The following is a 25,438-nucleotide window of genomic DNA, read 5'->3' on the forward strand; positions in this document are numbered from 1 at the left end:
ATCATATTTAGTAAAATAATGAGAAACTAATATTTTAAATTTAAAAAAAAGAAGATCCATTCTTTAGAGACTAAAATTGATTAAGCTATGAAAATTGGAACGTTGCTATCTTGTATAAAAACGTGCGATTTTAAACTACTTCATTAACCATTTCAAAGTAGGTATGCCAATGAATGTCTAAAGTTTTCTTAAAACTAATAAGCCTAAAATTATGAAATTGTTACATGTACTACAATAGTGATATTCGAAACTTCATAACTCAGTCAGACTTGAAACTTTTTTTTTTATTATTATTATTATTTATTTAAAAGTTAATGCGTCAAGAATGTTTCATTGAATATGCTTTCTAGAAACAAACTATAAAATTTAGACTTCACATTTTTTCAAAAATACATTTTTTGACTGAAACAAAATATTTATTTCATTTTAACCCTTTTGAAAGTAAAATTAAAATTACAATTATATGATGAATTAGAGAAATTTTTAATGAATATTTATTTGAAATATTGCACAAATTATAAAAACTATTCTGAAGTGCACATATTATTAATTTTGTTTTCTATACTCATGTTTTTTTTTATATATATTTTTTATTTATTTTAAACTTGCTTGGTTTAGGAGGGAGGGGGGGGGGAGGACTATTTTGTATTAGTTGAAGTTTAATCACTTCCACTTTAATTTAAAGTTGAAATTTTGCGTGAGCTGACAGAAAATTAGAGAAAGATATATATAGTGCCACAACTAGAGAGGTTTAAAGCTTCTGTAATTGTATGAGTTATATCACTATCAAAATTTGAACATTAAGAATATTTTTCTTAGTATCTATTAAAAAGCCAGTTACATAAAATATTGAAAATTTTAGCGAGCATTAATCTCGGCATACCAAGGTGCCAAAGGTTATAATAATATTTGTCGTAATGTTTTTCTTACAGATGATTTTGTAATGGCTGATTTTTTTATAGAGTGTTTTCTGGGAATGGGTGTTTATTTATTAAAACTACTATACTATAGCTTCAATTCAATTTAATATCAATTTCTTTTGCATTACTTGTTATTCTTAATGCTTTCAGCCAAGCAGATAAGAAATAAGAATTAAGATAGAAATTTAAGTGGCGTTTTGCTCTTTACTTGCATAAACCTTCTTAATGGAAATTGGACATATGTCTGCACTATCTAACCTCTAATTACACATTGTCTTGCACTTTCTGATTCAGCTCAAAATCGGTACTTCAGTTGGCTTATGTGAGCCCTTTCTACTTAATATTATCTTGAAGACCTATAGCCCTTTCTTCATATTATCTTTATATTATTGATACATGCTAATAAAAAAAATTAAGAATGCTAAGAATAATAAAAGTTTTTACTTGCTAAATTTAAAATCTTAGTGGTCTATATTTAAAAATTCAAAAAGAAATAAAAATAGAAAGCTAATATTTGTTATGACGTAACCAAAGAATTTTAAAATAATGTGAAATGTATGTGTGACAACAACAATGACTGAGTATAGTTTCAATTGAATTTTTATCAATAATTGGACATCAATGGTTCTTTTAACTAAGTTTTATTATTAATTTTAAATTGTGTTAAAATATAAAAAGTAATTTTGCACTTGTTTTGATAAATGTTAGATGAATTATCCTAATCGCATCCGTCTTACACTTTCGTATTATGTAAATGCTGCATTATTGGCCTCAACATTTTTTTTTTATTCATATATACGATTGATACCAGCATTGAAATTAAACATATAGAAAAGATACCAATCATAATCATTCATTTATCTAAATAAATATTTAATACCTTATAAAAAAATTATATGAAACAACAAAAGAAAAGAAATTCATTGCAGCATTACCTGAAGTTTAGTATTATTTTTGAAGATTCTGCTAATTTATTCTAAGTATTTATACGATTAAACTATCACAATTTTATTGCAGTGAAACTAATTATAAAATGCACTAAAAATATTTTTAAAATTTAATAAAGTTATTTATTATAATTAATGAAAATTTTACAGCTAAATTCATGCTATTGAGAGAGTAATATGTATATATTTTTTATTATTTTCATGGTAGTGTAGAAATTATATTCGTATTATAATATTTCCGGAAGCTATTGCCGCGGAATATAAAAAATTCACTTAATTTTTTATCAAACATTTTTAAAAAAAATCGTTTTATACGTTCTAAGTATTTTGGTAAATTTTTTGACTTTGGGCTGCTTAGGAGAGCCTTGGCGTATACACACATTTTCCTTATTCGTAGCACAGAACCAAAAATTGGTTTTTGAAGTTGCTCATTATTCATACATTTGCTATTGGAATTTGTTGTCTTCAGAGCTGTAAAGGATAGTAACCAATCGCTTGTTCGTGGCGCCATCTCTATATATTTTCGAGATTTAGAAACGACAGAATAAAATTTTTCCAATAGCCATAGAGTACTTCGTTAAAGAAATTGAGGCCTCTTCGTACTCTTCAAATTTTTTTTACACAGAATTTATAAAATATTTTGTGACAAGAAGCTTAAATTTGAATGGCTTTCAAATTTAAACTATCAATTAAATTGTTATTTAGTTTTATTTTTTTATTCGTGAAATGAAATAAATGTAAGGAATGAAGGATGCATTAATTCATTTATTTTAATATAGTTGCAGTGAGCTTTTTTATCACATTTTAGCATCATTTGTTTTATTATTTTTTTCATATTCTTTTGACATTATATTAGCATGCCTAATATTACTGACCCCCCCCCTTCCCTTTTTTTAGCGAAAAAACATTTTTTAAAAAAATTTCAAGTATCGAAATTACGCATAAAACATTTTGATAAAACTTCGGAATTAAAAGATTTACAAATCTTAGATATAAAAAGCAAAAACAAATTGGAGATGATTCGCTTTCGTAGGAAATAATAGTTTCTAAATAGAAACTTAAAAATAAAAACGACGAAATAAACAATCTCCAATTCCTGAAGTTTTCGTATGGGAAGGGTGGGGGGGGGGAGGTTGTGAATTGTTTTGCTAAATATTATATCGAATTAGAAGAGGGAATAGACCTTCTTTTGAAGCAATAAACCTTGGCATATTATTTCAACAAACTAATTTGGGAAATTTTATTTAGATACAAAATAATTCTGTGGAGGATTTTACAATATTTGTCTGAATCTAGTACTACTCTGGTTTGAATGAATCATTTTTATTTTAATTTTATTAATATTATTAATATATAGTAATCCGCTTTAATCAGTAGCTATGCTGAGACATCTTTGCTAATTATGTTTACTTATTTTTATTGAATTTAATGTGTAGCAAATATTATAGCTATAAAGTATTAAAATAAACTGATAAATATAACGGAATTGAGCAAAATATATGATCAAATTTTGGAGTTAATTTATTATAAAAATATGCATATGTTTATATCTCTGATAGTCAGCAGTACTTTTGACCAAGAAAAATTTTTCTGCAGTCCAGTATCAAACTGTTAAAAAATGTCGATTCATGCATCATCTATTTTCATAATATATGCAAATAAGGTTAAAGTACTTTAGAAGTATTTATCTGTGATGGGCGGGTATCTGTTTCTGATTTCTCAGTACCAATACTACATAAATACAGAAGTAGATTTTCCCCAAAGGAAATAGAAATTTGCCATTAAATAAGTTATTATTCTTAGTTAACACTTGTTAAACCAGTGTATTGAATGAAAATTTTCAAATTGATTAGATTTTTTTTTTATATATTCTGGGCATTTTTTATTAACAAATTTTTTTTGAGTGAAATGCTTTGAATGGAAAAATGAATTTTTGTGTAAAGTCATTTAGTCTTTGTTTTCAAAATTTAGTCAATGTCCGACGAAAAAAGCAGTTTTTGATGCCTTCTTTCATGAAATATTTAGTTCCTTAATTTAATATTCTTCTTCTTCACCCTCCTCAGCTCCTTCGGTTGAATCGAGTCCAACCTCCTCGTAATCCTTCTCCAAAGCCGCCAAATCTTCTCTGGCTTCCGAAAACTCGCCTTCTTCCATTCCTTCACCAACGTACCAATGGACAAAGGCCCGCTTGGCGTACATCAAATCGAATTTGTGATCCAATCTCGACCAGGCCTCGGCGATGGCGGTAGTATTGGCAAGCATGCACACGGCCCGCTGAACTTTGGCAAGATCTCCGCCAGGTACAACAGTGGGAGGCTGATAATTAATTCCAACCTAGAAATATATCAATTTCCAATGCAGATTATTGGTAATAATTTTTAGAAGAACGACGTATATTGTAGCAAATTGTGGGTATTGTAGCAAATTGAATTTGTCACCAAAACATTGATTTCAAATACTATCTGAATGGAAATATCAGAGATACATTATGAAAGAGTTGTGAAATTATAAAAGTTTCGTCAAAGAAGTATAAGATTGTTATTTGATATATTTTAACTGGCAACAGAACCGTTAACAGAAAAGTATTTAAATCTTCAAAATTTACTTTTTGAAGTATATCATTTGCCGACAAAATACAGAAATTGCCAGTTGTTATTATTGTTGTTGTTGCCTTCTCTACTTCCCTAATATTTCAAGAATACTGAATTGTCTTGACAGCTGTACAAGAACATCAAGAAATTTAGTTTTCTTATTTGGATAGAATTCATGATATTTAAAAATGAGATTAGTTCACTTGGTGGATACATAAATAAAAGAAATCTAGGTGCTAATTATGAAACTATTTTATACGAAATTTTTTGTCCTTTTTTATGAAATGTCATTAAAATCTAAAGTTCTAGAACTAGAATATATAAAGCATGGCCTGTACTTAATGGTACTTTTCACTCAATTCTATGAATATTGTCTTTGTTTTTTAACCTTCGTTCTGGAAAATGATATTTTGATATTCAGTATTAAAAAGAATTTTTGATCTCTGTCAGCAGGGCTTTTCGGCTCTGAGACTTTTCTGACACAGGTCAGAAAACTGACTTTTTTCTGACACAGACTCTGAGACTTTTCGTTACCCACTGTTTTTTTTTAAATACTTTGAATCGCCCATCTTATACAGGAATGAGTGTGATATTGTTTGTTGTCCACTATTTTCTGCTTACCTTGAATCCAGTAGGGCACCAGTCCACAAATTGGATCGTCCTCCTGCTCTTGATGGCGGCAATGGCTGCATTCACATCTTTTGGTACAACATCTCCGCGGTACAGGAGGCAACATGCCATGTATTTTCCATGTCTGGGGTCGCACTTCACCATTTGATTGGCGGGTTCGAAGCAAGCATTGGTGATTTCGGCCACGGTCAGTTGTTCGTGGTAAGCCTTTTCGGCCGATATGACTGGTGCATACGTGACTAATGGGAAATGGATTCTGAAAAAAAAAAAATGCATTATAAGAGGGCGATGGCATATACGGGGATATACTTTTCTGGAGGAATATTTTGATATCAACTTCGTTGGATTACCCACTTGGCAAGTAGTTTCTTTGCCATGTTACTACACTAATCATTTGCTATGTCCGGAGATTAAGAATTTTGTGTTCACGTACTCCGTGACCCATTTTTCAAATCGACAAATCGCTGGATTGGATAATAAATGCGCCCAATCACTGGAAAGGGCATGAATCAACCACTTTACCCTAAATGATATATATATATATATATATATATATATATATATTGCAATTTTTATTCAACTTAAACTCAAATCTGAGCCCTGTACATTTCATTCTTCAAAGATTATATCCAAAGAAAGAATAAAAATTTCTTTATTAAGTGTTTCCAATTCTCTAATGAAAATTTTCTATTACATTAAGACATATAAAAGAAACTCAATTTTATTGATGATGATTTGTACAATTAACTGGTTAATGGAAACATTTTACAAATAAATTAAGAATGATATTTCTTTGGACTGCTAACATTCAAAATTCAAGATTATCGTGTTGGACTTCCGTGATTCTATGGCAACATTATCTTTGTGATCAGAACAAAGTTGTTTAGGACCCTTTTCACCGGGACCCCGCAATTTTGCTAGAACAGATCCTCGTTAATTTTTAGGTTAAAAAAAAGTTTTCCATTTTGACTGTAATTTGGAAGTATGAAGAATGAGAGTTTGACACTCAAAGGTCCTTCCATCTCTTGCAAGAACTATAAAATCTGAATTATTCTGGAGCTTCAGGCAACATTCGAGCTAGCTGAATTTAAGATCATATCAGATATGTGACAATATTTTGGTATTTTTTCCTCATAAAATTTTTCATTATGCTACTTACCTTGGATACGGCACCAAGTTGGTTTGAAATTCTGTCAAGTCTACGTTCAAAGCCCCATCGAATCTCAGTGACGCTGTTATAGAGGAGACGATCTGGCCGATGAGACGATTGAGATTGGTGTAAGTGGGCCTCTCGATGTCCAGGTTTCGACGGCTAATGTCATAGATTGCTTCATTGTCCACCATAAAGGCGCAATCGGAATGCTCCAATGTTGTATGCGTGGTTAGAATGGAATTGTAAGGCTCGACAACGGCGGTTGAAACCTGTGAATGAAATGAAACTCTTGCTGTAATCACAAAAATCCCATTTATATATATAATCTTATTTTCTGCTGCGTTCATTAGGTATTATTAGCAAAATTTATCTCATTATGCAAAATGAAATTTGTAACTGGAAATCCAGGATTCAAATATCAGATATTTAATTCATTTTTTTTTAAATCAGACATTCGGATAAATAATTCTTCAGATCAAGTTTAATTCTGTTTACAGTGATGTTACTTTTTCTTTTTCATAACTAATTATGCGTTTTTTTAAAAATTTGAATGCTCATGAATTAAATTTTTATTCGTGTCTGTAGTAATAATAAAGATGAAAGTGCGTGTTGGTAGTCTACAGGACTACTAATCTTGATATGACTTAGAACTACTTATCTTGATATATATCTATTAGAGAGTAAAAATGTGCACCTTGAAGCGATTTTTTTGAAAAAAATTTATTAATTGAAAATTAAGCGAAATTTTCGCGCTTTTCTGCGATAACTTCCGAAAATATACAAAAATAAATGTTCACATTTCAAAATTTAACAATTTGCCTTTTTGATGACACTAAATTTCATAGTTATGTGAATTTCTCCTGAATTTTCGGCAATATTTTAAAACTATTTTTCCCCTGAATTCCAGCGATAGATTACATCATTGCACTAAAATTCAAACTGTTTTCACTGCTTCATTAAATAATTAATCTCGAATTTTTTTTTTCCATTGTTGAAAGCTAAAAAAGAAGAATGCTGTTTAATATCTATATAGTTTACTAGATAAATAAAAAATTGAAGTTATAATATTGCAAAATTTAGAAGATAAATGAACTGGACTTTTACATTTTTCATAACGTTATGATGCTATCTTCATTTGAAAGACCCTTGCATACGATAAATAAAACTTAAGTAGGACAATTAAAATAAGATGGCAATTACATTAAATAACACAAAATTGAACTTGTGATTCGATTATGGAACAATTGTTGCTTTATTTATAATTCACATAGTTAAAACATAACTATTTTTAGAAAGCTTATAAAATAAGCTGTAAAATTAAATTATAAAAAGATTTCGATAATCTGACTGAAGAAAAATTTCCAACATTATTTATTTGGTACTTTTGTATTAACCGTATCCTATGATTAACCGCGAAGGATCGCACACTAGATTAAATAGAATCGTTAGACTCACGACACTTCTCGTAACTATTGTCGGCCGGTGACACAAGTACTGTTTTTTTTTTTTACTACAGAATGAAGCACAGAACTGTCATTTTTATAAGACTATGAAAATAAATATCTGAGCACTCTTGGCATGCACTGCCTTGCCCAAGGTCCACAGTTTTATGCCAGAGAGGGGAGGATGATATTTTGTTATTAGAGAGTATGTGAGAAAATTGAAGAAATTATTTCCACAGGTTTTCTTGGAGATCAAACAATTCTATGAGCAGCAATAACTTAGTTTCTTCCATTCTAATTGGTCACCATAATTAATTAATTAGAAAAAGTAAAGAAAGTTTTTAAAAAAATTTCAAACTAAATAAATAACTTAAGATAATTACATTTTTTACATTTTGTCTAATGCCGGTGAATGGAAAGTATTATTTGTTATAGGCATAACTTTTTATGCAAAGCAGCACAGAAATTGCAATCTCCATATTTAAGGACTATATTTATATGCAAAAGCGATAGAAAAAGAAAAAAATTGAAAATAGGTAGGCAAAAATAGCAAACTCTTGATAAGAAAATAATTGTTCGGCTTACTTGAGGAGCTGGATAGATGGCGAATTCCAGTTTCGACTTCTTGCCATAATCTACTGATAGTCTTTCCATTAACAGCGATGCAAAACCGGACCCAGTTCCTCCCCCGAAACTGTGAAAGATCAGAAATCCCTGGAGTCCCGTGCACTGGTCAGCCAGCTTCCTGCACCTGTCCAGTACTAAATCGATGAGCTCTTTGCCAATGGTGTAGTGTCCACGAGCATAGTTATTGGCCGCATCTTCTTTGCCAGTGATGAGCTGCTCCGGGTGGAACAACTGGCGATACGTGCCTAAAAGGAAATTTTCGTTACAATATTAAAAACATCATGTGTTCCCAGAGCGATGAATTGCAGATTACATAGGAAAGCTATTTTGTTTTTGCGGCAACTACGATGTCGAATCCGTCGTCAACCGCTGTTGACTGTGACTTTTTTGCAGATCGACGTAGCTTGTCATGAGTCGAAGAAGAATTGCAGATTGAAAGTTTCAATACTTATAAAGCTACCGCGATAAATCACCAAAAAGTGCAGACAGTCACCAACCAAATTGTCAAAATCTGAACAACTTATATATATAATAGAGCATGACGATTTTGGCGTAATCTTAAATAACCAAGGTAAACCCGGCGATGTTGCCATTTTGTCATCTTATGTGTAATAGAGTTTAATGATTTAGGTGTAATCTGGAAATCGTCAAACAAACCAGGAGGTTTTAAAAATAAACAAGTACCAAAGTCATGTAGCTATAAATGTAATAAATTTCTATTGTTAACTATTAGTGTTCCTGCAAGTAAAATTGGAATCCTGATTGATATATTTTTCTTGACTGTTTTGATGCAACTGTTTGACATTATTAGTTGAAAAATGTTGCTAAGTTTAGATTTGTAATAAGTTAAGGCAATTTATTATGACAATCTAAAAAAAAATCAATTATGAGATGACTTAGAACCCTTTTTAAAAATTTATATACTTTTGTAATTTTTACTGATAACTTATTACAATTTTTCGAATTATTTTTAATAATTTGTAAATCCGCGGTAAATTTGTCGGCGCTGTACAAAGGTATCCTTTTAATTCATTATTTGATTTATTGTCTTTTTATGGCACAAGAATCAGTACTGGTCATGCTGGGCCAAATACAAGTGAATTTGAAGTATCAATTTTAAAGACTTATCGATATAAAAGAGCAGTATAGAAAAGTCAAAAGTGAAATAATAAGACTGAATGCAATGTGAAATTAAACATGTCAGAGAGGATTTTTATCACATCTAGAGCTTGTTTGAAGCTGGATCCTAATAAAATAGATGATTATGAGTAAAATATGTATGCCTAAGGTGAATTCTTGTTAACTTGATATTCAACAGTTGTGATAATCAGCTTAAAATTCAGTAACAAAAGGTTGGATTAAGCTCAATTTATTATTTAGTTTTTAATCTCACGAGCGTTACAAAATAGAATTCCCAATTTAAGTAAAAAACACAGTTTTTTTTTTTTTTTGGACTATTCGACGCATTTTGAACAGAAAATCTTCGATATTAATTGTACAATAGATTAGGTGAAATTTCAATAATTGCATTGTGCTTGTTTTGCGATACTAACCATTCTTTTGAAAAGCTTAGTCCTCCAGAGCTAAGTGTTCTACTGTTCAATAGATTGTAGGGCTAAAACATCTGTCATAGAATTTTAAAATCATTTTGCTTGATAGGATGTCCTAATTTGATTTTAAAATATATTCTCATATTAAGACATTTTGTTAAGGTCTAAGTGTTATGTCAAAAAAAAGCTTTTTTTTTGTGATCGTGATTACTCAAAGAGAAGATGAAAAACACATCTATACTACTCTACCACCAGCTTAATGAAACTTTCACCACCATATGTGTGTCGAAGAGTACATCTACTATAAGTATGTTTACACTGGAATAAGCTATGTCAGCAACAAAATAATAATAATAAAAAAAAAGAGTAAAATTCTTCACCAGTTGTTGATCTTTGATAGCCTAGAAACACGTCTGTATAAATCTTTCAAACAATGAACTCAAAATCATTGTCCAATATGGCTGTACTATGGAAGGGATTGGACAACAACTTTCTGATATATCTTCTTTTGACCAACTTGCACGTGTGTGTCTGTCCTTGTTGATCAAATTACCAATTGTGGAGGATAATTTACTGTTCTATTCCCCTTGCGTAATTATTTACTTTAGTAACTTTATTGTTTGGCGAAAATTATTTATTGCATCTTGACGCCCATTTAAATTATCTTAAGTGGGATCTTAAAAGAATTTATATCGCACAGAATTTAATTTTAAACGTCAGTTATCTATATTTTTTGTAGTGGAGCTCTGAATTTAGGATTAAAGCTTTTAAATTTGACGAAACTCTTTCTGTAACATTGATAAACGTCTAAGTACATATTTTTTTTTCTTTTTCTCGGTCTTTGATCATTTATAGCCTTTTCCGTAGCAGTTTGAATTGTAATAAAATAGCAAGATGAATTCATAGAATATCTGTTATAAAACGACGCGTGGAGTCTGCGAGATATAGTGTATAAGCTAGGATTTACATAAATGTGAATAAATCTGTTGTGGAATTTAAAAATTACCATTTTTTTCTTATTCATTCGATTGAAATTTACTTTGGTATGCTTTTTCCCGTTGCCAAGCATTCCAACTGCTAGGTATCCAAAGCAGGGGGTGAAAAATTGAGCAAGACAAAAAATTAGTAAACAAATCAGCAATACGGTTGCTTCAATAACCACTTCGCTTACTTGTTGGTGTGCCATCCTGGCAACAAACTCAAGAGGCACATTAAAGATTTCAACCATTCATTCATTTTTCACCTTAAGTATTTTCAATAACACTCATTAAGTTTCTAACTTTCGTTTGTTTTTCATTTTTGAATTGTTAATTTGCTTTAAAATGCAGTTTCTATTAGAAAAAGTTTATCCATAAACGTGCTAATCTACAACATACTAACCGACGAGAAACAAATTACCCACCTGTTCGGACTTCATCAACAACAGTGGGTTCTAAATCGATGTAAACGGCTCTGGGTACGTGTTTCCCGGCACCTGTTTCGCTGAAGAAGGTGTTGTAGGAATCATCACCGCCGCCCACTGTCTTGTCGCTGGGCATCTGTCCATCCGGCTGAATGCCGTGTTCCAGGCAGTAGAGTTCCCAGCAGGCATTGCCGACTTGCACGCCAGCCTGACCAACATGGATACTGATGCATTCTCGCATGATGGAGATTTACAGCGCAGCAATCTGAGAGAATGAACAGATACCCAAATTATACTTTCTTAGGTTGTAAAGTATTTCAAAATTGTAATCGTCTGCAATTATGAAGTCTTCGCTTTCTTCTGCAATACCCTACACTGACGTTTAAAAGTATGCAACAATAAAATGCAACAAACTGTCCCAAAGGGCCCCTATTTAAAAATAGTTCCATTCCGCCAAAGTTGAATGTTTTCAAAAATTTCTTGCCAAATGTGATAATCCTGCTAATTTATAGTAATCAGAGATTACGAAGTTTTGGCTAGCTTTTGGGGAGTTGAGAATCGATTTTAGCGATTGTGGTGAAAACACAGGTACAGTTCGTATACCTTGTCAATGCTTCAACTAATAAAAGGAAACATATATTTAAAATATTAATGATAAGCTATATAAAATATTCCTGTTTTACCTAAATAGTTTTGGTATTTGTTTATTTTTACGATCTCCAAAATTTATCGCCAACAATTGAGAGATATCGCCTATATGGTTGCATTATGTATAACGGAACCAGAGCTGCCGCGTGGGTATTAAGCGCCCTTGTTCAAATTGAAATTTGGCGCCCCTTTATGGGATTCTGTTGCACTCTTATAAAGTGCTGCAAATTATAGGTGAAATACTCTTTTATAGTATTCAAAATTTGACTTTCGAACTGAAAAGCTTTAAAATTATAATATTAAAACACTTTTGTCTTATTGTTTTTTATTATTACTTAAATTATTTTATTGTTTTTTATTATTTCATAAATTTTAAAAACAAGACAAGGATAAAACATTTTTTTAAGTAAAATATAAGAATTAGAAAATATACTTAAATATGGATTCCCCCAGCTTTAGCAGCTACAAACGCTCGTATCAATTCCTTTATATTTAATTTATCCAAAATTTCGCTGTCTATGGATATAATTGACAAGTCCGGTAAGCTCTCCTGCGCATGGTAGATCGCATGTAGTTTTTTATAATTTTAAGTTCTGAAAAACTTTGTTCTCCAGTAGCCACCGATGCTGGAAGGGTTAAAGAAATCCGTAAAGCTATTCCAATATTTGGAAATGTATCGGTAAGATTGTTTTCATTTAAAATATCAATAGGTGGCATATCCTATTTGGTAAAACATCAGAAAGATAAGGGTATTCCCTGTTAATTCACGAGCACACTCACACGGAGGTGCCGCCACCATCATTACGAAAAAAAAGCAAACTAAACAACGACGTTCAGCCGCAACAGCTCCACAGCACATAAAGAATAAATATATTCCTATACAAAACATTCCCAATTCCTGTTGTTACATGTTACAAATTCTTATATTTTTAACACGTTCCGTGTGGTAGCACGAACTCTCCACGGGACGTGTTTTTATTGTTCGTATCGGCAATCAAATTTTATTTTACACAAACGAAAACAACCCGCAGGAACGAAAATGAAAATAAAACTAAATTAAAATATAAAATAAAAATTAAATCTCATTTTGTTGCTTAGAAAATACAAAACATGCAAAATTGCTAGCGTGTAATTAACAACTTTTATTTAAGTAACATTAAATAAAAAAAAAACTATAAGTACTATAAATTTGGCGCCCCCCTGTCCCAGGCGCCCTTGTGCTGTGAACAATTTTGCCAACCCTACGCGGCGGCCCTGAACGGAACCTAGCGTAATCTAAAAATTGCCAAGTAAATCGGGTGTTAGCAAAAATAAATAAGAAAGAACCATAATGTTTTTTTTTGTTGTTGTTTTGTTAAATGAATTTGATCCTCTTTCAAATTCAGTTTTGTGACTGAATATTGCTGGTTTTTATCTATTACTGAATGATATAAATAAAATACGATTTATTGCTATTATCTATTCGCCAATACTCATTTAAAGTGAAAATTTCGCAAATTTGTGCCCTTCTCAAGATTCTTTTCCCCTGCTGGTGTTATTCTTAGATACGGCGTACGTATGTTCTGTAAAAAAGAGGAGTTGCATAATATGGCATCAAAATTTATACCAAATGCCAACGTTTGACATGATAAATAGAATGATGTTTGCTCAAAATTTTTTTACCAAGAACTAAAATGTGCGAAATTTCTTCTTCGAGCGAATATAGATGGTAGTAGTATCGAGTAATTTTTTCCCATCCTTCATCGCTCAATAATACGGTTAAAAACCAACAATTCTGTTCACTGGATCAAAAAGAGTTTAAAAATCTTCTCTAACTTACACACACATTACACATTAACTTACACACATTAAACCATTACACATTAGTACTGGTTTAAATCTCTCTTTTGCCTTATTAGTTGAAGAGAGAACTTAAGATCAGTGCCCGGTTTCTCAACAAGAGTGGAGAAAAGAAAGAGTCTAGAAGTGGTCGAAAAAACAATCAGCTTTGGCGACTGGACAATGTTCTTAATTGAGCCAAAATAGTCATAGATATTATTTATAAATGATATATAAAATTTAACGATATATAAAACGTAGGCCGCGGTGGCCTGGTGGTAAGGTCTCGGCTTCGGAACAGGAGGGTTTCAGGTTCGAGACCCGTTTCCACCGAAAAACCGTCGTGTAAGAGGGTCCGTTGCACGTTAAATCCGTCCTGACCAAACGTCCTCCTGCTGGTGTGGTGTGGAGAGTGGGGGTGCCAGCTCAGGTGTCGTCCTCGTTATCTGACCGCGGTTCAAAATTACGAGGTCCGTCCCAAAATAGCCCTAGTGTTGCTTCAAACGGGATATATATAACTAACGGCTTCAAACGGGATATATATATAATATAACTAAACTAAACTAAACTAAAACTAAACGATATATAATTTCATATCCTAGGATATACTGATAAGACATAACACTAGTATCCGGTTTCTGGTCAAGCACGATAATATCGTGCCAACTTTTTAAAAAACTCACCAAAAATACGCCTTCTTGGATGGTCATAAAATGTGTTAGGATCTACGTTCGACGAGAAGTCGCCGAAAAAAAACAACTTTGACGACTGGACACTTTCTTAATTGAACCAAAATAGTCATAGATATGATTTATAAATGATAATTTATAAATTATATACAAAATTTAACGATATATAATTTCATATCCTAGCATATATTGATAAGACAAAACATTAGTATCCGGTTTCTGGTCAAGCATGATAATATCGTGCCAACTTTTTAAAAAGTCTTCAAAAGTCCGCCATCTTGGACGGCTACAAGATATGTCAATTAACAGCTTTTAGAGTTGTAATTAAAGATTGTTAAGCTTACATTAATCTAAAAATTTGTCTTAAAAAATCCTGCTTTGGCGGATGGATATTAAATTGGACCGATAAATTAAAATACAAATTTTTAAACGTAACTTCTGTAGAATTTCGTCGATTTTCAAAATCATTCTAATATAAATTAACTATATTTTCGTCTTCTTATTTAACAGAAATGTTTTATCACAAAATCTAATACTTACGATATTTTGACCAAAATTTCAACAAGATTTTTTAAAAAATAGAATTGAACAAAATAGACGCACAACTCAATGTCAAAGTTCCAATAAGTTTTTATTTATTTAAAACATATTTAATAAAATGATAATGCGTGAATTGTGTCACGTGAATCAATGCAAATATATTTCATGATCATCATTTATTTATTTACGTGTGAAAATAAATTTAAACTACAAACGATATATATATATATATATTTTTTTACTTGTAAAAATAAATTGTTCAGAAAATCTTTATTTTTTAAAATTTATTCTGTAGCTTACTGTGTCATGATAAATCATACTTAATTTTGATATATTTTTATACCTTAGTTTTACACATTCTGAATGACTTGAGAAAATGGTAGATAAAAATCTTTTCTTTAATACCAAAGTATTACTTTGTGGCTTGACTGTAAGTAGATAATTTCGTGACACAGTGTGGCAACTCTATTTGAAAATTTTTCTTAATCGTTAAAGTATTTTTAACTCTTAAATACTTAAATTTCTGTGTTTACGTGATCCATTTTGTAGACAGCGGTTAATTTTAAAATGTAATGATTTATTAGATTTAATTCAAGGATAGTTAAATTTTAAATATAACAGATGCAATTTGGTTAATAAAGATAGGAAAAAAAAAGTTCAAATATTACAAATTACCATTGCTCAAAAAAATAAATAAAAAATAAAAAAAGACTGTAGAAATTTTGGATTTGAAATAATAATTTCTTTCCATACGACCCAGTTTTTTTTTTGTTTTTTTTTGGCAGGTGTAAAATAATATTATTTACAATAAATATTGATCACTTTAGTTCGTAAATATTTTACTCGCATGTGAGGAAACATAAAACATACTAATGATTATGTAAATCGTTAATACTTAATAGTAAATTTTTACTTATGCTTTCCTTAATGTTATGACTAGCTTTTCGTATGCAGTTGTTGATAGCCTCTTCTTTTCATTTCAGAAATTAGCAATATTCCAAAAAAATATCTAGCAAAGGATCACAGTTTTTTTAAAAAATATTTACTTATAATTAGCCGAAGATTTATAATTTCAAAGCCAGATATTTGAAATGCCAAAGCTCAATACATTTCAAAAATATTGATTAACCAGAATATGATAAAAATTCTTTGTAGTTTTGTTAAAAGGAAATTATATGAATGTTCAAGTAATGATTCAGCAAATAAAAGCACAAGTATCTCCTTCCACCGTAGACTTTCGTTCTGTCGACTAGATAATACTCGATCAAAAAGGAATTATCAAAAAAGAAAGATGCACAATAAATGATCTGCAATGTTCATCGTTTTTTACATGTAATAATTAATAATAATTTTATGAAAAGTTACATCTGAACAGCGTTTTAGAAAAGCTACCCTCATACCTTTTTTTTTTTTGTTTTGTTTTCGGATATTCAATAAACTAAATGTGTTTCTATCCTAGATAGCAAGAATCAAAAGCAAAACACATAAAATTAAATGAGAGAGGGGGGATCTTGAGAGAATGAAAGCAAAGTTAGAACGGGAGTGGAAAAAAATAAGGAATTCGGAAGGACAGGAATCAGTTTGCTGCACTCCAAGCCTGGGCTGGTCTGACTGAACGGGTCGCTACTATCAAAGTTTTCAAATCAAGTAATGGATTGTATATGCAGTGGACTTTCATGGGTTGCTCATCGACAGCCATAACATGCGTTTTCCTTAATTGTTGCTTCATTTTCTATCTTGTTTCCACGCTTTCGTTACTCCCCCCTCCCATCTTCCTTAATCTTCGAACCCTCGAAAAAAAGAAAGCAAACAGCATCAAACTCTCAGAATAGGGAAGTAATCAAATTAAATGACTAAAAGAAACGAAAATGCAACTTAAAAGAACGTTCAAAAGATTCGACAGGCTCTATAGCATTAATGGATAAATCATCACTAGTTATAAGAATTGCATATCTAGAAAAGGGATTCTTTTTGAGATTTTTGATAACATCGAAGCGATTATTAATTATTTTTATCCTTTTATTTTCAGTTTTCGAAATTTCTCTCCAGTCCCGATTGGCGAATATTCTGAAACAACTAGGACATGTTTCGGTTTTTCTCTCACATAAATGCAATAGAATTTTTTCAACTTTTTCTAATTAGACATAGCAAGAAATCGATTTCATTTTTCTTTTCAATATCATCCCCATATTAGGGATGGGAGGGGATACAAGTTTTTGACGGAGTAGCTGTTTTTTTCATTTGTAGATGGGTATTTTAAATTGTAGGGTCGTGTTACTTTCACTTTTATGAAGGAATGCATCTCCACCAGGAGGATTTGTATTGCTTCAGGTTAATGTCTTTAAGATTCAACCTTAGTTATCACTTCCTTAGGATTAGACGATGACCATTTAGCTCAGCTTGGATTTTTAAGAAAAGCAGGGATGACATCGATTTAGGGATCTTTCAGTTCTGAAGTGAAGATCGACTGATGTTTTATGTTAAAGGACAATTACGCGTTCATTGAATTGCTTCAGGTACTCTACGTGAAGCGCATGCATCAATCGATACATAGTAATTGCATCATAACAAGTAAAAATTCAAATTCGGCGCTCTTTTGAATTGAAAGAATCGATAATCGGGACTGCAGTGGCTAATACGGAACACTTTTTCCCCACATTTTTCTTAATGAGAGAGGATATTCATCTTCTTTTACAAAGAATAGCAGTTCTAAAAACTATTTACTCTTTATGTCTAAATTTTTTGTTGTGTGTTTCTTGGAATAACGCATGATTTTCTATCATATAGCTCTTTGTGCTAAATTCACCGAACAATTATCCATAGCATTTGCCCTGAATGTCTAAAAGAAAAGAGATAAAGGTTACAGAAATACATATAATTAATTTTATGTTCTTATCCCTAATATTTGCAACAAATAAATATCCAATGAATTGTTCCTATTGCCCCTTTGTAATTCTGCTTAACTAATGGCTGGGAGAAAGTAGTTAAAAATATTGTGTGATATATATAATTTAAATTTCGTTATATTTCATAGTATCGATATCAAATTAATGAAAGTTCCTTTTCTGCATGAAAACTTTAAATATTTATAGTTAAGATTATATTTCTAATATTAATATTTATTCTAGTTATAAAACATGCTTTCTTCTTTCCATTGAACTATACTAGGCCAAAGTGGATTTCCGTTCGTACCCTAATTCCATATGCCCTTTGTTGGCTTATTATTATTATTTTTTTCCTTCTACAAATGATTCTCGAAACGCATTTTTGGTCTACTATAATTCGTGATCTTCGATTTTTTTTTTTTTTTAACACTGAAATCGATTTGATGTGATGTAAACGGCGGAAGCAAATTTCATAAATATAAATTTGGAGATTTTAATACTTTGTGATCCTAAAAAAAAATGAGAAGACCACAAAAAAAGGTTTGTAAAATTTGAGAAAATGTTAAAAACGGGAGCTTAACCCTTATGTTCTTTTTGTATAGTATACCATACAAATAACTTTATATAACAATGTATTAATAATATAATAACAATATATTAATAATAAACAATAATAATAATTTATATACAACAATTAATAATATAATAATATATTTATAATAAAAGAAGCTACCTATATACATTTTTTTTTTTTTTTTTTGCTTTTCTTCAAAAAAGCAATTTTGCCACGATAAGGGTTAAAAATGGTGAAGGGGAGTAATAATAAATTTTTATGGGGGAAAATATCCAAAATATGCCCTGGATTTGTACGCGTAAAAGTCTAATAGACTCAATAACAGATATAGATACTCTATTCTTTATGAAAACATGAATTCACAATAGAAAAACACAGACGAAACAAAGCACGTTCGGTAAGCAGCAGCAAACAAGCGGCAAATTGGTAAAAAACAACCGTAACAACTCAAAGCGGTCAGAAAGAATTCGTAGATCAACAGAAAGATTTTGAAGAACTATTTATTCCCCTTGAACTTTATTTAGCTACTATGACTATCTTACAGCATTTTATAGCTCCTGTGACAGTGCAACGAATGTTTTAGAACAAATACTGGAACTCAAATCCTAATAGAGTTTTCGTCAAGATTCTCGAATATTTTGGGTTTTTCATTTTTGTCGCCAAAGTCCCCAAATAGTTGCTAACTTTATCGGTAGCTATTTGGGGGCCAGGAGTCATTGCCTTGGCATCCATTCAGCATCAATTCGAATTATCCATAAAATTTCTTTCTTAACAGGAGACTAGCTGCGCAGGGGAGCTATGTTATAAATTTGACATATTATTTATTTTTAAGTGAAATTTGAAATAAATCCGAGACACTTTTTAAATCCAGAACCATAGTTAAAATTCGGAGTTATCGGCTAATTTAGCACAGCTTATCAGTTTTGTTTAGTTTAAAATATTTTATTCTAAACATGTATGAAATAAATGATATGAATTTCTCTTGTCCTTATTTATTATTCTCACAAAAGAAAAAGAGAATATATAAATTATTCATTCATCATCTTTCGTCAGTAGAAATAATGAGAGGAGTTATTAATTATCCATTTCCGCAGTTCTAAATGTCTTTTGTCGCTTTACATTTAAAAAAAAAATTGAAATTATATTAATGACATACTACTAATGTTTTTTTTTCAGTAAAACGAGAAATTTTCTTTCATTGTTACTTGCTAATTAGTCTTATGTTTCATTGAATATAAACAAAAGGAAAGTTAAAAAAAAATTCTTTAAAGTCTTATTATTTTTTTGAAGCAAATGCTTTTTTAAAAAAAAAGCGGGCTGTTTTTCCACCCGCATAACTTGCATATTTAGCATTGTTTTTATTCGACGCATGGTATGCAGACGATTTTAGAAAATGTGCAGACGATCTTCTGTATAAAACGGCGGCACCCATTCTTTGTCAAACGATAAGTCGGGCATAAAGACATCAAGTGTTTAAGAAACGCCCATGGTTTGCTGCTAGTTGTCAATCAGATCAGCTCCTTGACATAGAACAAAGAGACGCCAATGGTATTGAAGATCGTTTAAAAGTAGATGGAAACATCTGATTCTCGAGTATTTTCATTTCATTTCATTTCTTTTTGCTTCATCTGAAAACTTCATTTGGTAATTCATTCTTCCGAGTAAAAGAAAAATGTGCTTCTTTAACTTGTTTTGGTTGTTAAGAGCCTTTTAAGTATTGATCGATCGTTGCTTTGTTTTTGTAAATCGTCTGTTTAAAGCGGTTTCTTTCATAACACAACGAAACCTCTTGAGTACGTCGCTCGTTCATCGCCTTGACATTGATTCATTCCTATTCATATAGATGTTTACAAAATATTTAAATTGTTGGAAGTGTTTAATAAAGTATCGCTTCAAAGAATGCAATATAAATTAAATTCACAATGATATCATTTGAATCCGAAATCAAATTTCATGCTAATCGAAATTCACAATCCTTTTTCAAAGTAAAATTAAAATAATTGCATTTTTTTTTTTTTTTTGCAAACTTTCCTAACACGAGGGTGGAGGGGGGGGGGTAAAAATTTAAAATATTGAAATACATTTAATAATGAATAATAGGATTTTAATACATGCTCTGTGATAAAAATTTTTGAAAAGAAAAAAGTAGAGGCTGTTTAAGAAGAAATATTACAATCAGTGTTGCATCACTACGTGTTTTTTTATTATTTAAATAAAGTTAAAAAATTTTAGAATTTTAATATAAAATATATTAAATATTTATATTCTCAATTCTATTAACATTATCCAAACGAATAAACATAATAATATACAATTTTTTTTCAGTATTATTTAGTATCAAATATTTACCATTATTCTGGGCAGCACTTAAAGTAAGTAGTTTATCGCATTTTGAATCAAGATCCAGTGGCTGTTCAAGCATTTATTATCTTAAACTGTCTACATACTACATAATGAGGTTCCTCTTTTAATAACTAATTTAGTTTTCCATTTAAATAATACATTTTTATCTTAATCAAAATTTTAATTATTTATTTATATATTTAGTGGCATCGTTTTTTGAAAACATTGCTTATTTATTTACGACTGATAATCATCCATGTCTGCACTCAGTTTCATTAATAAGCAGATTATAGTTCTAATTAATCAGTAATCTAATAATTAGTTGAACGTTATGAACAAGTATGCCTTGATAAAGTATTATTTTCCTAAAATTTTATAATTCATAGAATTCATATTTTTTTTAAAAAAATATTTATTTGAAAGCTTTTCAAAAAAAAATATTTTAAATGAACTACTTGAGGCTCTTCTCAAATCAGAGGTCCTAGTCAGCTGCCTAATCGTAAATCTCCCGCTGCCAAGCTCTTTTAGAAAGATGTTCTCTATAATATGTCACTTTTTTTAGAGGGGTTTCTTAAACAACACACCAAAGTGCTTTTATTGTACAATCGGACAATTTTTATTTTTATGCAATTAGTAGTTCAATCATATTTACGTAATGAGTATTTCACATTTATATGAATCGATTAAACAGCTTCTTCTAATTAACTAAAAATAACGGTTTAACATCTACAACATATCTTACAATCATATATCGAAAGATGTCAGTAGTGCCAAGGCGAAGAGATATAGAAACTAGTCTTTAGATAAAATTAACACAAGATATTTGTACGTTTATTTCATTTTTCAAACAGGAGCGGAAGAGGGAGCAATTAATTCCTTATCCATGCTGCATTATTCCTTGTAATGATGCTGGATAGTTAGAGTAATAGCGCCATCTCTTATCAGATTCCTAATTATAAATAGACCGGAATGTAGCGTATTACCAATAAGCAATTTCCCTGTTATCAAAAGAAATTCTTATTTTAACAGATAAATAAGGATTATTGCAATGATAAATAACTATTAATTCAATATTTCAATTGGTTTCCCAACAAAGCTCGTCGAGGTGAAATACATTGAATATATGCATGAATGCGTTTTCTTCTTTCTTTTTTAAACAAGACAAGAAAACTTCTTCAAAAGAATGCGAAAGTATGTGGGGCAAATCCATAAACCCATCACCGAGACAACATCTCCAGAGCACAAATCACCAGCTCAAGCGTGGTATTTACATAAGTCTCAGTTCAAAATCTCCGGGAAGGGAGCACGTGGTCCGCCATTCATTACCTGTTTTCATAATCCCTGACAGGGTGCCAAATCGTTACACAGTATTATTATCTGCCCATAGTGCTACGCAGGTGTTAAAACAAGGCTTGGTTTGTCACGCAGAACAAACATTGGACGAGCTTAAAGAAGAGGAAGGGGGGAGGGGGAGGTAACAAAAAAAATATACACGTGATTCGGTAAGATGCCCTCTTCCATAGCAAATCGCAAACGGACCGGGTTCTTGGGTGCAAGTCCAAAGCAGAATTATAATTTGTCCGCCATTTTTGGACTTGAAAAATACTATTGAAAGTCGGCAGAAGAATATGCATTTAGGTATGTGACTGTATGCTGGATGAATTCTTTGAAAAACATTCGAAAATAGTTATGTTTTTGTATATTTGCAGAAAAAATTTTTTTTTGAAGAAACATCTATGAAACCAAAATATGCCAGTTAAGGCAAAAGTTTTTTTAAAAAAAGACTTAAAAAAGACTTAAGCTACCTCGCAGCACTTGGTCGCTTTTTAGAGACGAAAATAATAAACATCTTGATAATTAATAACTATTCAGAGAAAAGGAGTCTCTTCATATTATTTTAAAATTGCATGATGAACATAACATCACATGCCATCCAAGGCGATAACTAAATGTGGCATCATATGCCACTGTGAGATTTATATAATACTAGCCGCCTTTGGCGACCAGCCGGTTCACCAATCTTAATGTTCGTTAAAATTTTAATAATTAAATATTTTATGTAACTCCTATTTTAATAGCTTCTTCATCAAAATATTTTAAAACTTCAAATTTTGATAGTCATATAATTCACTCATAATATTATAAAGGCCTTCAGTCATAACGTGATATGTATCTCTCTAATTTTCTGTTACCCCTCGTAGAATTTATGCTTTAAATTAAAGTGTAAATGATTAATCTGCGATTAATATAATAATATTTTTTACTGAAACAAAGCATTTTTTTAATAATATGATTACTGATAATAGAGTCACTGAGCGTTTAAACTCTATGGGCACAAAAGAATATCTTTCTTAATTTATGTAATCTCTCAAGAATTTGTCAACAAAATTTTCTCAGATTCATCATGAAGAGATCGATTCATTAACAATGTTTAATTTTAAATGCATCAAACACTAAGAAAATCAAATGAATCGTTTAAAATAATCGGTCTAAAACAGGTTTAAAAAAACGATGTACTTAAAACTATAAGCATATACAAAAAATATATAACTAACATAAATAAAATTTACTTACAAAAACATGCAACTAACCGAAAAATAATTTAAATCATCCGTTGAGAATGGTTGTCATGACAACAATCAGAATACAATACGCATGCGTGAATTTTCTTCGCCAGTTGGGGTAACGCTATGCAGATTATACATTTTTAATTTCCTTTATTCTGTGTTATTTTAATTCAAAAGTACTTCAGAAGGAATCTGAAACATGGATTAATTAACAATGTTTAATTTTAAATGCATAAAACATTAAGAAAATAAACAGAATCGTTTGAAATAATCCGCCGAAAAATGTTAACCCTAGCCTCATTACTGTTGGGAGAAAAGAAAACTGAAGCCTTACTCATTTGGCGGTGGGGAAAATGAAAGATTATTTTGGCGAAAAAGTTGGCGGTGGGGAAAACGGAAGATTTTTTGGCGGGAAAGTTAGTTTTTAATTAATAATTAAAATTCTAATTAAAATTTCAATAAAAGGGAGCCCAGGTGCACATTCCCGACCTCTAAGGTATGCATGTACCAAATTTGGTAGCTGTAAGTTGAATGGTCTGGCCTGTAGAGCGCCAGCACACACACACACATTGAGCTTTATTGTAAGTATAGATTATATTCTTTGCTCACATTGTTTCACAAAATATTTCTTGAAGATTAAAAATGCATTATTATTGAATGTTCTAATACAAAAGCGAAGGAAAAACTTTTTAAAGAAAAGTTTTTCAAGTGCTGATGAATTGGGGTTGAGATATTAAAAAAATGGTTGTTTCTGGTGACTAGCTGATTTGGTGGTATTGTTAAAAAAAAACTGTTCTTTCTTTTTTTGAAAACTATTTTCCTCAAAATTAGTTTTAAATTGCAGTTGTGAATATTTTTATACGAGATATACTGAAATCAACATTTTTGAAATTGATCTGCGATTAAATATTTTGCTTTTCAGTTAATAAAAATTTGCTACTGAAAAAAACTACTTATATAAAAATTATATTAAAAATTGATAAGAAAATTTGGTTTTGAAAGTTTGGACAGAAGGAGGGGGTGGTTCCGAAATGTGCAATAATTAAGGGCCCTGGAAAATTTACTCCAGCCTTGAAAATACTAGGGCTTTGTAAATTAGGATTCGCGAATCTCAAGAAACAATAAGATTGGTAAAGTTTTCGAATGGTTTTTCAAGCATTTCAATTCTACAGCGCGCACACACACACCTATCCTTATTTGAAAGATTTAATTAACATTTGATGAACGGATATTTTTTAATTAAGTGTCTTTATAATTATCATTGATTAAATGTTTATTTTAGATATATATATTTCAGTTTTGAAATTACAACAAAATTTTCCGTTTGAAAAATTGTCGCGAATGGATAAAAAAATGATAAATAAACAACGATATATATATATATATATATATATATATATATAAAGGTTTCAAAGGCGTTGAAGAAAAAATTTCCGACGGATAAAAAAAAGAGTTCATACACTATAAAGACTAGACTCATTTAGCACTTCAATAAACAAATGTTTCGCAGGGCGATAAACAGTAACTGGTTAAAAATGGCATCTTCATGAAGAGTTTGGTATTCTGCATGTTTTCCTTCAAAATTCTGAAGCCCCTCTTGCAAGTGTGACCCACAGGTGGCACCTGCGACCCCACAGGGCTTACGAACTCGTGAGGAAGCGTGGGTGGCATGTAATGAAGTGCCGTTTTTAATAAGAGTGCTGAATTTATGTGAACGCAGCAACAGATGGCATGCGAGCTTCCCGAATCCCATGTTTAATGCATCGGCTCGTGCAGAGGCGGTTTCCATACTTGGGGGTCAGTGCTACGGCTTGCGATATCTATGTTTATGTAAAAAAGAATTACCTGCAAACTCTCCCACGTATTGACGTATATTCTAATATACTATTCTCAGGATTAGAATGCGATTTTTAAAAAAAATCCTTGAGTAGAATTAGAAATATAGAGCAAGAATCAAGATTTCCACTTCGTTATAATTTCATTGGAATTCATGAATTCTGAATTAGAATTAAGGGAAAAGGATAATGTATAGGCTGGAATTGTAAAGAATAGACACCTGTTTTAGTGCTGGATTTTTAAAGTATAACTCAATCTCCGACCGAAATATTTTTC

At 30.9% G+C, this 25,438-nt stretch overlaps 1 protein-coding gene across 1 annotated transcript in view; it reads right to left on the reverse strand.

The window, feature by feature from the left end:
• Window positions 1-3,405: 3,405 nt before the first annotated feature.
• Window positions 3,406-25,438, reverse strand: part of LOC129976437 (tubulin alpha chain, testis-specific-like) — a 58,182-nt gene continuing 36,149 nt past the window's right edge. Inside the window, exons 2-6 of the mRNA XM_056090006.1 lie at window positions 11,263-11,527; window positions 8,269-8,555; window positions 6,248-6,510; window positions 5,080-5,344; window positions 3,406-4,201 (exon numbers count right to left, since the gene is read on the reverse strand). Coding sequence (XP_055945981.1) covers window positions 3,902-4,201; window positions 5,080-5,344; window positions 6,248-6,510; window positions 8,269-8,555; window positions 11,263-11,503 — 1,356 coding nt within the window. The 5' untranslated portion in view covers window positions 11,504-11,527 and the 3' untranslated portion in view covers window positions 3,406-3,901. The remainder of the gene's footprint in view (window positions 4,202-5,079; window positions 5,345-6,247; window positions 6,511-8,268; window positions 8,556-11,262; window positions 11,528-25,438) is intronic.

Source organism: Argiope bruennichi, chromosome 7, assembly GCF_947563725.1.
Source record: "Argiope bruennichi chromosome 7, qqArgBrue1.1, whole genome shotgun sequence".
NCBI classification, from domain to species: Eukaryota; Metazoa; Arthropoda; class Arachnida; order Araneae; family Araneidae; genus Argiope; species Argiope bruennichi.